At 38.8% G+C, this 14,239-nt stretch overlaps 1 protein-coding gene across 1 annotated transcript; it reads left to right on the forward strand.

Annotated features, from left to right (window-relative positions):
- The first annotated feature begins 314 nt into the window (after positions 1–314).
- Positions 315–12,888, forward strand: ZFYVE21 (zinc finger, FYVE domain containing 21). The gene is made up of 8 exons (XM_009874161.1): positions 315–395; positions 3,266–3,316; positions 5,625–5,793; positions 7,495–7,570; positions 8,237–8,328; positions 9,113–9,166; positions 10,633–10,775; positions 12,126–12,888. Exons 1-8 carry the CDS (start codon positions 315–317, stop codon positions 12,159–12,161), a joined length of 702 nt encoding a protein of 233 aa, XP_009872463.1. The 3' UTR covers positions 12,162–12,888.
- The last annotated feature ends 1,351 nt before the right edge of the window (positions 12,889–14,239 follow it).

Raw genomic sequence — 14,239 nt, forward strand, 5'->3', positions numbered from 1 at the left:
TTTTGAGGAAATAGAACTGTAAGACTGAAGCAGAGCTAAAGAAAACTTTTTCATAGTTTTAGTTATAATAAAGTAATGAGTTGAGGTGGATAGTATCATGAAAAATTGTGCTGAGCATGATTAAGCTTGAGACACTTGAGGCCACTGCGTGTGCCTTGTGTAACCTGGAATTTCTTTGTTAATCATTGGCAGAACTCAGCTGTTGATGTTCATATGAAGAAAATCTTGGGGTAAAATTTAGGTGTTAGGATGCAGAGGTGGCCAAACGTCGCGACATCTAGCTGTGTAGCAGCAGACCTTTCTGTGACCGGGGAATGCCGTGTACCTCAAAGCTGGGCTGTGTGGGAGGAGCTCCCAGATGCGTGGGCAGTGATTCCGTGGGCTCCTGGATCACCGTGAGAGGCAACTGAGCATCATGTAGCTGGGTCCTCAGTTGGCTCAGGGTCTCGGAGTGGGCACTGGTTGGGTGACAGCTGTACTTGGACTGTGGGTGAGCTCCTGTAGCTGAGGCAATTGGTACTGTACAGTTGTAGGATCAGAAAGCATCATAACCTGTATTTGAGGTGTGTTTTCATTGTGGTGTTTTCCACTGTGCTGTCAGCTGTTCTGGTCAGGTGTGTTACAAGGTGTGATTTGATGAGCTTCAGAGCTTTCATGTTTGCAAAAGTCACCGCATTAACAAGCTCAACTGGGTGTTACCTTGCATCACTTCTGGAATCTCTTTGTTACTGTATATGCAAATAAGGCCCATGAAGGGCGACTATAGTTTCCTGTCCATCTGCAGTGTTCTCACCTCTAGCTGGATCTGAAGCATTACACAAATTCATTATCACACTTCAGCAAGCATGTGAAAAGTTCTACTCCATTTGTACTGGACTAGCTCTCAGTATTTTTTTTAAATTAATACCAAGATCCAGCAGCTGTTGGATGTTCTTCCATTTCCCTCTTGCTATATGAAATAATCTGATATCAGTATTAGTGGTATGTTGCCTGTATGTAAAGTGAATATACTTGTGACATGCATTTTTATTTCTTATTTCATACCTTCTTGTTTCCTCTTGACAAATAATCTCAGTACTAGTTTAAAAAAGCCTGTATCTTGAAGATGTGAAAAGTAATTCAAACATTGTGTTTCCTTCTCTGTAATCGAAATAAAAATCATCCAAGCCATAAAGCTTAATTTAGTGCTTACTCATGCACTTTCTAATTAATGTCAGCACTTGGATGAATAGGAAGAACTTGCCTTTCAGTAGGGATCTCTTCCCAGGCAAAGCAGAAGTTGATATTGTGCATGTGGGTTCAATCGATTCTGGTTAATTAAAGCAGAAATACCTTGAAGAAACAGTGTGTTGAGCCTACTTGTGTTAAAACATTTTTGTAGGAAAAGCCCCTTCTGCACTGCCTGCTGCCATATGCCATTTGACTCGTGGTTTATTTATGACTGCTCTGTATATGAGGCGATGTTACTGGGACAGATCTGGAATTCAGAAATTTTATTCTATAGGGTTTGTATTAAATAAGAGGGTAGATAACTTTGTTCCTTCCTGAAAAGCAATGTGTATGAAATCAGTATTTAGAAGAGCGGGGTTTTTTTCCCCGCCCTTAGCTTGTGGCTTGTGCTTTCTAGTTTCTGACCAAAAAAATACATGTATTCATTACGAAAATAAGTTAGACTCATGGTAAATTCAAAGTACACCAAAATTCTTGACAGGTCCAGCTACCAGCCAAGCTGGTAAGCTATACATACCAAAAATTAAAACACTAAATCAAGATCAGTGTAGAGCAAAATACAGGATTAGCAGTAGAGTACCACTTGTTAGACATGAAATGTGGGGAATGCTGAAGTTGCTTTATGCATCATCCGTGAATGTTAGAATAAGCTTTTCTACAGCCATTGTGAAAAGAGGTGGTTGGATGCCTTAATTCAGTAGGTTATTTGCAACAATACAGGAACACTTCTAGTTCTCTTTTGTGTGGGATTTAGAAATACATGGCTTATCCAAGTAGTTATTTATGTTCCATTACAGTGACTGCGGTTACCCTCTAATTTTTTAAAGTTTAGACCTCAGAACACCTCATATAAACTATTGCAAATTATTAACAATCTTCTACTTCAATAGAATCTGCAAAGTTTCTAGAGAATTTCTAATTTAGCTGCTGCAATATTTGAACTTGTGACAGTGATTGGGTATCTTCTGAAGCAAAAGTCCCTGAAGTAGGCAACAAAAGCTGTTGTAACCTGAAGGAATTCATAGAAGATAAAGGGCTCAGCATTGAAATATGTTAATTAAAGGAAAATGGTGATTACTGTGTGCTTAGCAAGTAGCATCTGCTCAGCCTAGGGCATGTTTTTAAAATGACTTTCAGCTGTAATCTGAGATAGTTGGTTTGAGGAGTTTCGGCCTCCAGAGTTACAAAAATTACTATGGTATCTAACCATGTTCTCCTGAATTCGATGTCAGGCATAATTTTGAGTTAATATTTGCAAATAAATCTAGCAATAATTACATGATAAACCCTGGAGAGTGGTTTTGATACGGTGGATAAAAACATGTAAAATCTTGGTGAAAATCTAGTGATCTAACTGCTGAACATCAGCCTCTTGGTAGGTGACTTTCTATACAGGAAATGTTAGTTGTCTTAACAGTCACTAATCGCTTCTGGTAGTTTAGAAAATTGTTTACTTAGTTGCAAGAGAGAAACTTCACGTTTTCTGGCCTTTTTTGGAGGAGTGCAGGTGTAAGCTTCTGTTAGGCAAGAGGTATTCAGGTGGCATTTTGTAACTGGAACAAAAATTAAGTCCTAATTACTTGGAAGAAAACCAGATAACTCTATCACAGTTCAAAAATGTGTAAGCTTTGAGAGGATTAAAATACGTAAACAATGTTGTCGAGAGTCAACAGAGCATCACGGAATAGTACAGTGAGGATGACAACTTGCATAAAAACAGTTGACTCTGGAATATATGATTGTCTGGATAGCCAAACATAATTAAGCATAAATACTTTTCTGAAATGTAGTTTTGACTGCTGACAAGATGCAGTATTCCTTCAGGTGAATGAGATTGGCGGCTTTTTTTTTTCTCCTTTTACACATGGAGTTAATGTGAGTTTGCTACATCAGTATTAAAGAAAAGGTAAGGATGGACATTTGTTGGAGGTGTTTCTTTTTAGGGCATAGTACAAAGCTCAGTCTTTTGTATATGGTAGTAGTATTAAAGGCTTAGAAATCTCGTAGATTAATCTTAATTTTTACTGTTTTCTAGTGCCCAAGATGCATGCAGTGTGATACAAAATTTGACTTCATAACTAGAAAGGTAAGAGACGTCAATGAAATGCAAAGCTTTTAACTGTTGCAAAATAATGAAATGGTCTTCTTTTGACTTAAAATGTAGAAGATTACAGTAGAATAGTGTGCAAAATCTGTTGTAATTTAAAGTACTTTTTCTTTCTATTCTGCTTTTTCTGAGGAGAGGTTCTTTTTGTTCTAATGCTGTTTCTTTGAATTTCTTCTTGTTGCTTGATGTGTAATACATAGTTGGGTTTTTTTCCAAATTCCAGGGTACCCACAGCATTTATATTCAAAGCAAGAGTTAGAGAAACTTGTGCTGGAGTGGGCTGCTTATGTCAGTATTGACTTGGAAATGAAATCAACTAATTTAGTTCTGTTTTCGGTGATAAAATTAGTTGTGGAAATGTAAGCAAAAAATGTTTTCAGGAGTAATGATTTATAACATTACATTAAAGAACCATATCACTAAACTGCGGAGAACCAAAACTCAGATTTTCCTTGTGTTCCAAAAGTAAAACAGGGTTTATCTCAGATTTGGAAAAGGGAATTTCTGATTAAAGTAGAAAGTGTAAACTGCCTTGATTGCTGTGAGCCATAATTAGGCTCACTCTGTGAAGAGGAAACACTAACATTACAGTTAAATTATGGTCATTACTTAAAAGGAAGCAGATCACTGTGGAATGCATGCTGGTGTGCAGAATACTACTGTTGGAAAACATTCTGCTGATACTGAAGTTTCTGCATGGAGAAGCCTCCCAAAAAAAGCCATCAATGATTTTTAGCTAGGAATGTCATTCCTTTGTATAACTACGTTCATACTCATTTAGCATGTGCTCGTGAAACTGAAGAAGGATGCGGAAATGTTACTTGTAGTGCATTGACATAGTCAGTGTTTTTTAACTTACTGTTTGGAGGGAGACGGAAGGAGAAAACCAGACACGCTGGTATGTCATGCCCGGTAGGTGTAAATTTTAAGGAGGCCTGAAGAGCATTAGGATGTCAGTTAGTGATACTAGCAATAGAATAGAATGGACTGTTCCAGTTGGAAGAGCCCTACAACGATCACCTAGTCCAATTGTTAAACCAAAAGTTAAACAAAGCATTTTGTTAAGGGCATTGTCCAAATGCCTCTTAAACACTGACAGGCTTAGGGCATTGACCATCTCTCTAGGAAGTCCGTTGTGGTATTGGACCACCCTTTTGGTGAAGAAATGCTTCCTCATGTCCAGTCTAAACGTCCCCTGGCGCCGCTTTGAACCATTCCCACATGTTCCATCACTGGATACCCAGGGGAAGAGATCAGCACCTCCCTCTCCACTTCTCAGTCACAGAGTGTACTTTTTCCTAGGTGTTTTTTGTTTTGGTTTGGTTGGTTGTGTGGGGTTTTTTTACCTTTTAGTTGGCTGGGTTAAGAGCGTGGTGGTTGAATGGTTTGGGTGTTTGGGCTGAGACACACTGATTCATTAGGCTGCTGTGTTTTACTTGTGTTAGCTTTGGGAGGTAAATGGAGGTACCACTGAGGAAGAGGTACTCCAGAGAATTTTGTATAATATTTACAAGGAAAGCCTAACACTGACCAGAACTGCAGTGCATCACTTCCTTGTATCAAACTGTTCAAACTTGCTTTGAGCCACAAGTCAGTTCCTGCTTGCTTGGGAATACTTGTTCTGACATGAGAACTTGCATCAGGGAGACCTGCTGGGACTGTCACGCCCCGATAGTGATTTGGAGCACAAGTCACTTGTTGCAGATTTAGTAGCTGTGAAATACGTTGCAATACTAGTTCTGATTATGCAATTTCATTGGATTTGTACTGTATGCTGCCTGATATTTATGATAGAGAAACAGCTTTAGATTTTAAGTGTGAAGACTTTTACCTTTTTTGATGGTGAAAAATTTGGGAATAAGTTTTATGGGAGAAAATTGGATCTCCAGTTGAAGTTTCCCAAGATCCTTGCTTGGAGGTGGGAAGGGACTTAGAAACTTCTCTTCCCTTATGTTTTTACTGACAGGAAGGTGAAGGATTTACTGGACATTGGGGAAGCCCTTTCGGTGACTTGTCTGGTCCACTATAGAAGTGTTTATAGAGCGCCAGCAAAGGCTCATAGCGCTCTTGTTCATACTGTACTCCATCCTTTGTGTTCAGTCTTCAGCGATTACTTTCTATCACTCTAGCAGTTAAATTTCCTCTACTTGTCCCTTAGCCTGTGTGTTTCACACCTGAGAAACTGTCCTGTTTCTTAGGGAGAAGATTTTAATATAGTAACTTTATCAAATCACTCCTTAGTAGCTCCCATTGTAAATAAATAAACAGAATGTTCTCTCGTGCTTAGCATCACTGCCGAAGATGTGGAAAGTGTTTCTGTGACAAGTGCTGCAGTAAAAAAGTGCCTCTGCCTCGCATGTGCTTTGTGGACCCTGTGCGCCAGTGTGCTGAATGTGCCCTCGTCTCTCAGAAAGAAACAGAGTTTTATGACAAACAGCTTAAAGTACTCATGAATGGTAAGGACTGTTTTGATCCCATTTATATTTATTCAAACACTGTGTTAAATCTGATAAACAGCAAGAGTAATGCCTCTGGTCAAACGAGCTGCAGTTTTGTCTCCTTTAAATACCATTTGTTCTCATGCTGCTTCTTTGCCAGTTAATAATTCTGCATTATCAGTTTATTCAGAGAGACGTTTATACTTTTTAGTCAATGTTTACAAGAATTAATGTCTTCAAGAACAGATACGTGCAGTTGCGATTTTTCTTAAAACAATGCATCTTTTAGCGATATTCCTGTTACATTAAATAAGGATGAAAAATACTTGAAAATAGAGAATATTTTTACTATTTTCTAACAAGATGCCATACTTGTTTCAAGCTTTGTCTGTGAGCTTTGATCTTGTCCATGGCCTACAGCTATGGTTGGTAGCAGATCGTTGTGAGTGGTCAATTTTGCATCGCGTTAAAGCTACATGTAGTACAGTAATTCGTGTTCCACTTACTTTAGGAAAGCCGAGTCTTCAGTTTTTAAAATATTCTGTGATCATTCAGTGCCTTTTGATGGGCTCTCGACCCTCAGCATGATGCCAGTGTGTAATAGATAAGCTAAACCACACATCTGATTAGCATGAATGTTCCTAGGGAGGTTCTGTGTTCAGAGATTATGTTCATCCCTGTAACATGCAAATCATCCTTCACTGTTTTGCAGTGATGAATTTTTAAATAATGCATTTTAAAATGAAGATTTTTTTGTCTTAAAGCTTGTCCTACTTGCATGTGTGTTAAGCAGTTAAGGTCCGAAGTTGTTCCGGGCTTACTGTTAGAGGCACAGATCTCAAATCAGACATGTGGTGCTTGTGACGTCCCTTGCAGTTTTGCTGCTGTTGCCTCTCTGTCTTGCTTCAGCAGCAGCCTGAGGGTCTGCACTGAGGGGTTGCGGAGACCGTAAAATTATGAAGTAACGGTGAGGTTGATGAGCTCTGAGGCTGTGTAGTTCAGATGCTGGAGATAGATCGCAGACCACTGGCAGGGCTGCATGTTGTTACTTCCCAGACCAACAGTATCGGGATTAGGTAATACAGGCAGCATGAGGCATGGAGGAAATGAAGTGGTTGGCGTGTAGTCTGCTTTATTTTAAGTATGAATCACTTCACTAATGTAGCTAAGATGACTTTCCTGATGTCAGCAGAGCTGTTTTGAGCAGGAAAAACGTAACATGAAAGCTGAAGTTCATTGACCTCAGAGGAACACTGAGCCTTCAGTAATGAAAAAGAGGTTTCTTTACTATTTATTAAGCACAGACCTGAAGGTAACATCTTGCTATTAGATTTTTCTGACTGTTGTTTTGTTCTTTGAACACTGAAACAATTGTTTGTATTATGGTGACAAGACAAGGTCTTTAATTGCCTTTTTTTGCCATTTCCACATCTGTTCTTGTTTTTAAAAGATCCATCTTAGACATCATCTGTATTTCTACAACATGTGAGAAAGTATACAGCAATTGTGAAAGATCCTGTGATTCAGAACATGATAATTCAAGATCAGCTTTTTATACTCGAGTCTTCTGCTGATATTAATCAGTTTAAAGTTTCAATTAGTGCCTTAATTCACCCAGTTCTGTGTATTAGGTGCAGTAAGTAAAACGTAGTTACCTTTTCGATACTTGAATGTTCTTTCCTAAACTGTGCATTAGAATACTAAAACATTTCTTTCCAGGTGCTACATTCTTTGTAACTCTGGGAACATCTGATAAATCCGAGCTCATGGTTTGTCGACTTTCCAACAATCAGAGGTGAGAAATATTGACAGAAATTGCACTTGTAAACTATATTATTGTTGCACTTACAGCTGTATTATTACCTAATAACTTAAACAAAATATAAAAGTAACATGCTGTGAAGATATTGGAGAGAGTAATTGAACCAAAAGGTTTAGATACAACTTTATTGGAGTAAGTTTGGTTGAATTTACCAGCAGTGTGGATCCAAATGCCTTGGAATGGTGCAGTTTCCCTCATTGATAATGCTTCTTAGTGCCACCAGGGATCATAAGAAGCAGGGGCAGGGGAGATCTGTAGCCACTGAAAAATCTGATTTTGGGATGATTCTGACACTACAGCAAATTATTTAAGGTTATTAAGGTCCCTGTAATTTGGTTCACTAGAACACTGTTCTCCCTCCAGAGCTTTGGAAGAATGGTTTTAATATTTTGAAAGCGTCTCCTGGTAAACCGAGCTATAGGTTTTGTGAGGTTTGAGTGTTGTTGGCTTTTTTGTATTTCCCTTTAAGAGAAGAACTTTAATGAAGAGTAATTTTTCCTGCTTGATTTGTTTTCCTCTTCACCCCTAAGAACATATAAACAGTCACTGAGAGATTACATTTATTTTCTTCCTTTGATTTGGACTTGCTATTGTAGAAATTTATTTATTTATTTTAAAAGTTTTTCTTCTGTTACATAGATACCTAGTTTTGGATGGAGACAGCCACTATGAAATTGAAATTATACAGATTTCAACTGTTCAGATACTTACAGAGGGATTTACTCCTGGAGGTAATTTTTTCATTGAATACAAATTAACTATTAAGAAAAAATATGTGAAGTTTTAATTATTGCTTGAGCTAGGTAATGCATCCCTAGGTTATTGGTAACAGGTGTAACTATAACTATGTTAGTCACAACTGCTTTCAGAATTGAGTGACGCGTGTGGAACCCTGTTCACAGAGCTCCTGGGGTTTTTGGGGAAAAGCTAAGAACTGAGAAATTGCCTTACAGCTGTAATAGGAGAGAGCTTCTCGATTAACCAGAGTAAAGGAGGTCATTGCCTCTTCGGATCCTTTCTCTTGACTGAATCTAAATAGCTTCCCTTTCAGAATCTGGCTGGGATTTCTTGTCTGGAACGAATGAGAGAGAAACTTGGGGCAGGGGGGGAAATAATTAATTAAACTATGCTTTTTTAATTTCATTCAAGATGAAGGGGTGGCCAAATGAAACTGCTAACATCTGAACTGGAGGGCAGCTACTTACTGCCTCATCTCTTACCAGATTTTAGATAATTTCAGGATGAACTTGAATATGATTTCACTGAAATGAGAACAAACCAGGTCAGGAATTTATTAATTGTTCTTTAGCAACACCTCTGTCACTGCTGGAGTTTTCTAATCAGATGGCCTTTCTGTGCAATAGTCAGTCAGTACAGCATGGTCACTTCAATAAGCTTATCTCAGTGTTCAAATCAACCAGATGTGTTGCTGAGTAACTTAATGCTCCTACAGTTCCTTGTTCACTACTCTTCTGACTGCTTTATCTTTTTCCCTGCCTGCCTTCTTGATGGTAGAAAAAGACACTCACACTTACACCAGCCTTCTGGAGAGCCAGCATATTACGGAAGGTATCACCAGTGCCTTTGAGCATGACTCACCTAAGCATGTTGTTGTGGCCCCCCTCCCATCTTCGTTCCTCTACAGTGCTTGACCTGTAGCTGTTCAACTTCAGACGTGCTCAAATATGACACCTATCTATTCCTTCCCATCTGTTTGTTTAATAAATGGAGGATGAATGTTTTCTAACTTTTTGGAGGAGGACTAAAACACTCAGGGCCGCCCTTAGACCACAAGTGCTCTGGACTGTGCTAGAAGAGAGAAGGGCGGATGAGAAATAGTATTTTCAGCAGTACGCAGGATTACACAGCACCTACTTTATCCTAAGTTCTGAACAGTATATACCAGAAGTGAAGGGTACCCTACTTGTGTACAGTCCAGCAGAACTTTGCATTAAATAAATAAACTCTTAATTTTAACGGCTTGCTTTTACACATCTTTAAAAGAAATAAGACCTCTTGGTATGTAAGGTGTGTTCTGCCTGACTTGGTAATTGTCCTGGAATACCAGACATGGGCACACTGGTCAAGGCGTAGATGTTTGATTTCCACTGGTTTATCTTAAAGTAGTCATGTAATTGATTATTCTGACCAGGTGGATGCAGGGGAGTGAGTGCTGAAGCTGGATTTCAATTTATTCTACATGGCTGCTTTTATAAACGCTGCTTGTGGGCTTTTGATCAGCTTGCTCAGACTGATACTGTCTTTAGTTTCTTGGATATTATAGTAGTGACCTCCAGGAGCCCTCTCCTGCAGACACTTCTTTTTAAAAAGAACTTTGCATAAGACCTGTGTGTGGCGGTGCTGTTCCTGGGGCTTAGTTTGTGCTCTGCTACTTCAGGAAATAAATTGTGGTATTCTAAACAAAGCTTTTTAGTTGTTCCTGTGTTTTTGATTTGGTTTATCTTAATCTCTATGCAGCTGGAGGAAAAGAGATACAAACATCTCGCTGTCACGCTGTTGTCAGAGCACTATCTTTCGTAATGGATTTCCTTCAGGAAGCAAATGATGTTGCCACTTGTCCTATAGTTGCGCCTAAGTGTTTTTCCCAACCTTTGCCAAGTTTGGAGGGATCTCTGACTGCTACGCCAGACTTTCTGTCCAGCAGGGACACTAGTAGTTCAGTCAGCAATTCAGTTCTTGAAACTACTCAAGAGAAGATGTAGTGATAGTAAAATATGAGGGTATGCTTAGTGTGTGTCACTAGTGGCTTTCCCTGACAGTTTATAAAGGTTTTGTCTTGGTAATTGCTAGAGAGAATTAAATGAGACTGAGTCTGCACATTCCGTTGCCTGGCACTAACACCCGTGGTCACTGCGTCCTCTGATGCGGCAGTTGTCGGTGCACCTGCACTTGCTGGTGTTTCTTTCATTAAGTGATGAGCTAGTTTTCTTCAAACGTGCTTATTAGCTAGGAAAAAAATGTGTCACTTAGTGAAACCTGTTGCTGTTAAAGATTAATTTTTTTCTTTTTTTCAGGAGGTAATACTCGTGCCATAGGTATGATTCTGCAGTATAAGGTGCCAGGATCAGAGGAGCTAACACAGATGAAATTTACAGCCAGTGAAGACTTCAGCTGTAACAAGAAACTGTCGGCAAGCTGGCTCGCAGCTATGCATAAGGTAAGCAAAGGCGGCAAAACTGAGAGAAGGGTGAAGATCTTTGTGCAGGGTGCATAGTAGCACTAAAGAGAGTATGGGGCCTTAGGAGTCTTTTTTTTTTCTTTTTATTTGTTATTTAAGGGTTTTAGGGCTGTATTGCTAAGAAAACAGAAGCTATGGATAGTTGTTATGAGCATGGCTTTAGCTGTAAGCTCAGATACCTGAAGAAGATAGATGCTGTGAGGGGTTTCCCAAGATCTTACATAGGTTTTTAGGTGAAAAGACTTCACCTGCCTTAACTTTTTGTTACTCACTGAAGAATGTACAACTTAGCTAAGTGTTTTTAATACTTTATGAAGGTTCAAAGAAGTTTAGTTGGTTTTTTTGTTTTTTTTTAAAACTGGAACGGGGTGAGGGCAGGACCCTGTGGAAAAAAGTCTTTTATCTACTGTTGCTGGGTGCTGTATGGCTAATGCATCTGATGTTTATTGTTTCATAAGTCAAAGTTATGGGACACAAAATCCAAACCCACCCCAACTAGTTCTGGAACTTTGTTCATCTGATAATTAGAATTGTAATTGATAAGCTGTCTGCATATGCAGATGTGTGGCTATTTGCTTCTGTACCTCTGCTGTTAAGCTCCCCGACCACCTCTAACTTCAGCATTTAACTGTGTGCTCAGCACAGCACACTCAAACTTTGTGTTGCCACACGAGTACAGTTTCAGACTTACTGATCTAATTAATTTTTTTGTAGTGATGCAACTCCTATAGTGAGAACTGGTATTTTAGTGATGAGCTTAACACCTGACCCCACCGATAGGTCTCCTTTGCCAAGAGCTCAGCTCAGTTTCAAGTAACCAGTCAGTGCAGTGACTTTTGGAGATCCTTGTTAATGGCACGTGAAAGGACGCGGAAGCTAGAGAAAGCACATCTGTTCCTGCTGCAGGGAGCTGGTCGATACCATAGTTTGAGACAAAGGGAACACCTCACTAAAACTTCGCGGGGATTAGACACAGAAGTGGGAGGGGATATGGAACAGAATAGCATTCAGACAGATTACCAAAATCTGAGAACTGGCCATTTCCAAGGCAGTTTTGATCAGAAATAGTCATTTCTGATCAAGAAGAAACAAATGTAAGTTCATCTAAAATCTTTGGTGACCTCAGGTTTTGCACTTCAAGTAACCCTGAATAGCATCAAAAATTACTCGAGTGCCTATCTGAATGCTATTAAATGCCTTAGATTTAGGAAAATAGAGGAAGAGTTGAAAGCCTTGGGTTTAAAGGAAATTTTTGGAGGGGCAGGAAAGAGATGAAGTGGCTGCGATTGAAACGTCCGTTAACACGGTGACATTTTGCCTTCATGTTAGGCAACAAAACTTCTTTACGAGTCCCGGGACCAGTAAGAACAGCGACCTGTTGGCCACTTGAGGGAAGACACCAGCCTCCACGGACCTGCCTCTCACTTTTTGCTGATTTGACAGCTGGTAACATTTGCTGTTCTTGACCCTTTCTCATTCCAGTGTGGTTCATTCTGTAAGAACTGGCAAATGTAACGTGAGTATTTGTTTTGAACCATAAGTATTCACTATAGTGTGCAATATGTATACAATTAATGCTTTAAACAGCCTCACCTTTTAAGACTTTGTATATTTTGTTAAGCCTTTATTGGCACTTAATATGAAAGTGACCTGCACTACAGCTAATGTACAGCACAACTTTTATAGTAACCATTATATATACCGTTTGCTACAAAAAGCAAACCAATGTGTATGTCTCTTCTGCAGAGAATAGCTTTTGGGTATAGATCTCAGGTTTTTCCCTCTATCCAAATGTTTAAAATCAATGTACAATAAAATCTGCCTTAGATAGGATTTTATAGAAATCACTTGGGTTTTTTTTAAACATTTCATTTTAAACAGCTAAATATTTCACCAAATACCACCAAATTGGACTTACATGAACATAACCTTGAAACTTAACTTCTGTAATAAATAAGCTTCCAGGATTCTTTTTAGTTTTGTATTTTCTTTTTGGTAACTAGCTTTTGTTAATCTAACTGTAATGCTTTCTGAAATTGTATACAATTTAATGTACAAATATGAATAAATTAATTCACTTATTTAAAAAAAAGATATCTGATTTCACAATATGTAACTTCTTTGATGATGAATAGTCTGTGAACTCTGAAACTTTTCTTTTTATAAGCAGCATCTTAATTTTAGTTTTCAGTGTTGGTAATTGGTTCAATCATTGGGACAAATCCCCCAGCTCCACACACCAAGCCGAGTGTCTTTCTGCCCTCCCTCTTCTCTTCCTATGCTGGTAAAACCTGAATAATAACAAGCACAAGGCTCAGTTGTCAGCTTGTGCGTGAAGGACCTTTGAGAGCTTTTCTGGACAAGTATGGGTTGGTCACAGTTGGGATAATGATGTAAGGAGCTTCCAAAATTGTTTGGCAAGTCATATTTCTGTACTGCTGGTGAAACAATAAGGAAACCTGAGCTGGCAGCTAGAACGCGGCAGGCTAAAGCCAGTCTTTTTATGCAGCTTGGGACCAAAGCTACAGGTACCAGGGCTCCCTGTATAAAATTACTGGAGAATGCAGCCATGCCTTAGCAGTACTTTATTGTGCACATTTACATGTTCTCTGAATTACTGTATCATAGGCTCTTGAAATCATCACATTCATGTAGCAAATTCTTCAACAATAATACCCTTTCACTTTTCACCACAATATATACAGTTAACGCTAACCTGTGGTAAAAGCAAGTTACAGCACTGCAGAAATGGATATATAAATTATACACAGAACTTGTACATGAAGAATTAATCAAATTGCATACTGTTAAATGGGAGAAAATTACAAGAAATATGGCTAAAACATATAATGGGAAATTCAAAATATACTTTTGGTATATAAAATCATGTACAATTAAAACTCCAGTGAAGGGCCTTTTTTTTCTTTTTTTTTTTGCATGAAACTACAATGTAGTGGAATAGGTTATTGCATAACTTGCCTTGGCAACAGATGTAGGCTGCCAAGAACCATAGAAACTGTCCTCAAATAAGCTATTGCCTTTCTTAAATCTTTCTCTACACCTTGTTTCTTTCTTCTCCTTGACTCAGCATCTACACAGCCCTCTCTCTACTTCTATCAAGTCCTTCATATTTTCTTCTAGACTGACTCAGGCAGACTTCAAATGACACAGTAGAACCGTTACCAGACTCTTACCCTTTTCAACTATTGCACTTTCATCCATGCAGACATACAAATCCCTTAAGCTGCTGCAAGTTCGGTACTAACTGTTCTGTCCAGGATGGACAAGCCCAGGTGGTTGGTTAGTAGGGGAACCTTTACATTAGTACAGGTAACACTGGTGCTGTAGGATGAGTAATAAGAAAACATCACGTGAAATACCAATGAGAAGTGTACAAATACTGTTGTTTTGTTAGTTTTCTAGCTTGAGTCTAAATGCAAATA

Source organism: Apaloderma vittatum, unplaced genomic scaffold (assembly GCF_000703405.1).
Source record: "Apaloderma vittatum isolate BGI_N311 unplaced genomic scaffold, ASM70340v1 scaffold40157, whole genome shotgun sequence".
NCBI lineage: Eukaryota > Metazoa > Chordata > Aves > Trogoniformes > Trogonidae > Apaloderma > Apaloderma vittatum.

Coding starts and splice junctions, on each gene's coding strand:
- ZFYVE21 (XM_009874161.1), top strand. CDS start 315: ATGCCGTGTACCTCAAAGCTGGGCTGTGTGGGAGGAGCTCCCAGATGC. Junction 3,317..5,624: donor TTGACTTCATAACTAGAAAG/GTAAGAGACGTC, acceptor TCTCGTGCTTAG/CATCACTGCCGAAGATGTGG. Junction 8,329..9,112: donor AGAGGGATTTACTCCTGGAG/GTAATTTTTTCA, acceptor TCTTGATGGTAG/AAAAAGACACTCACACTTAC.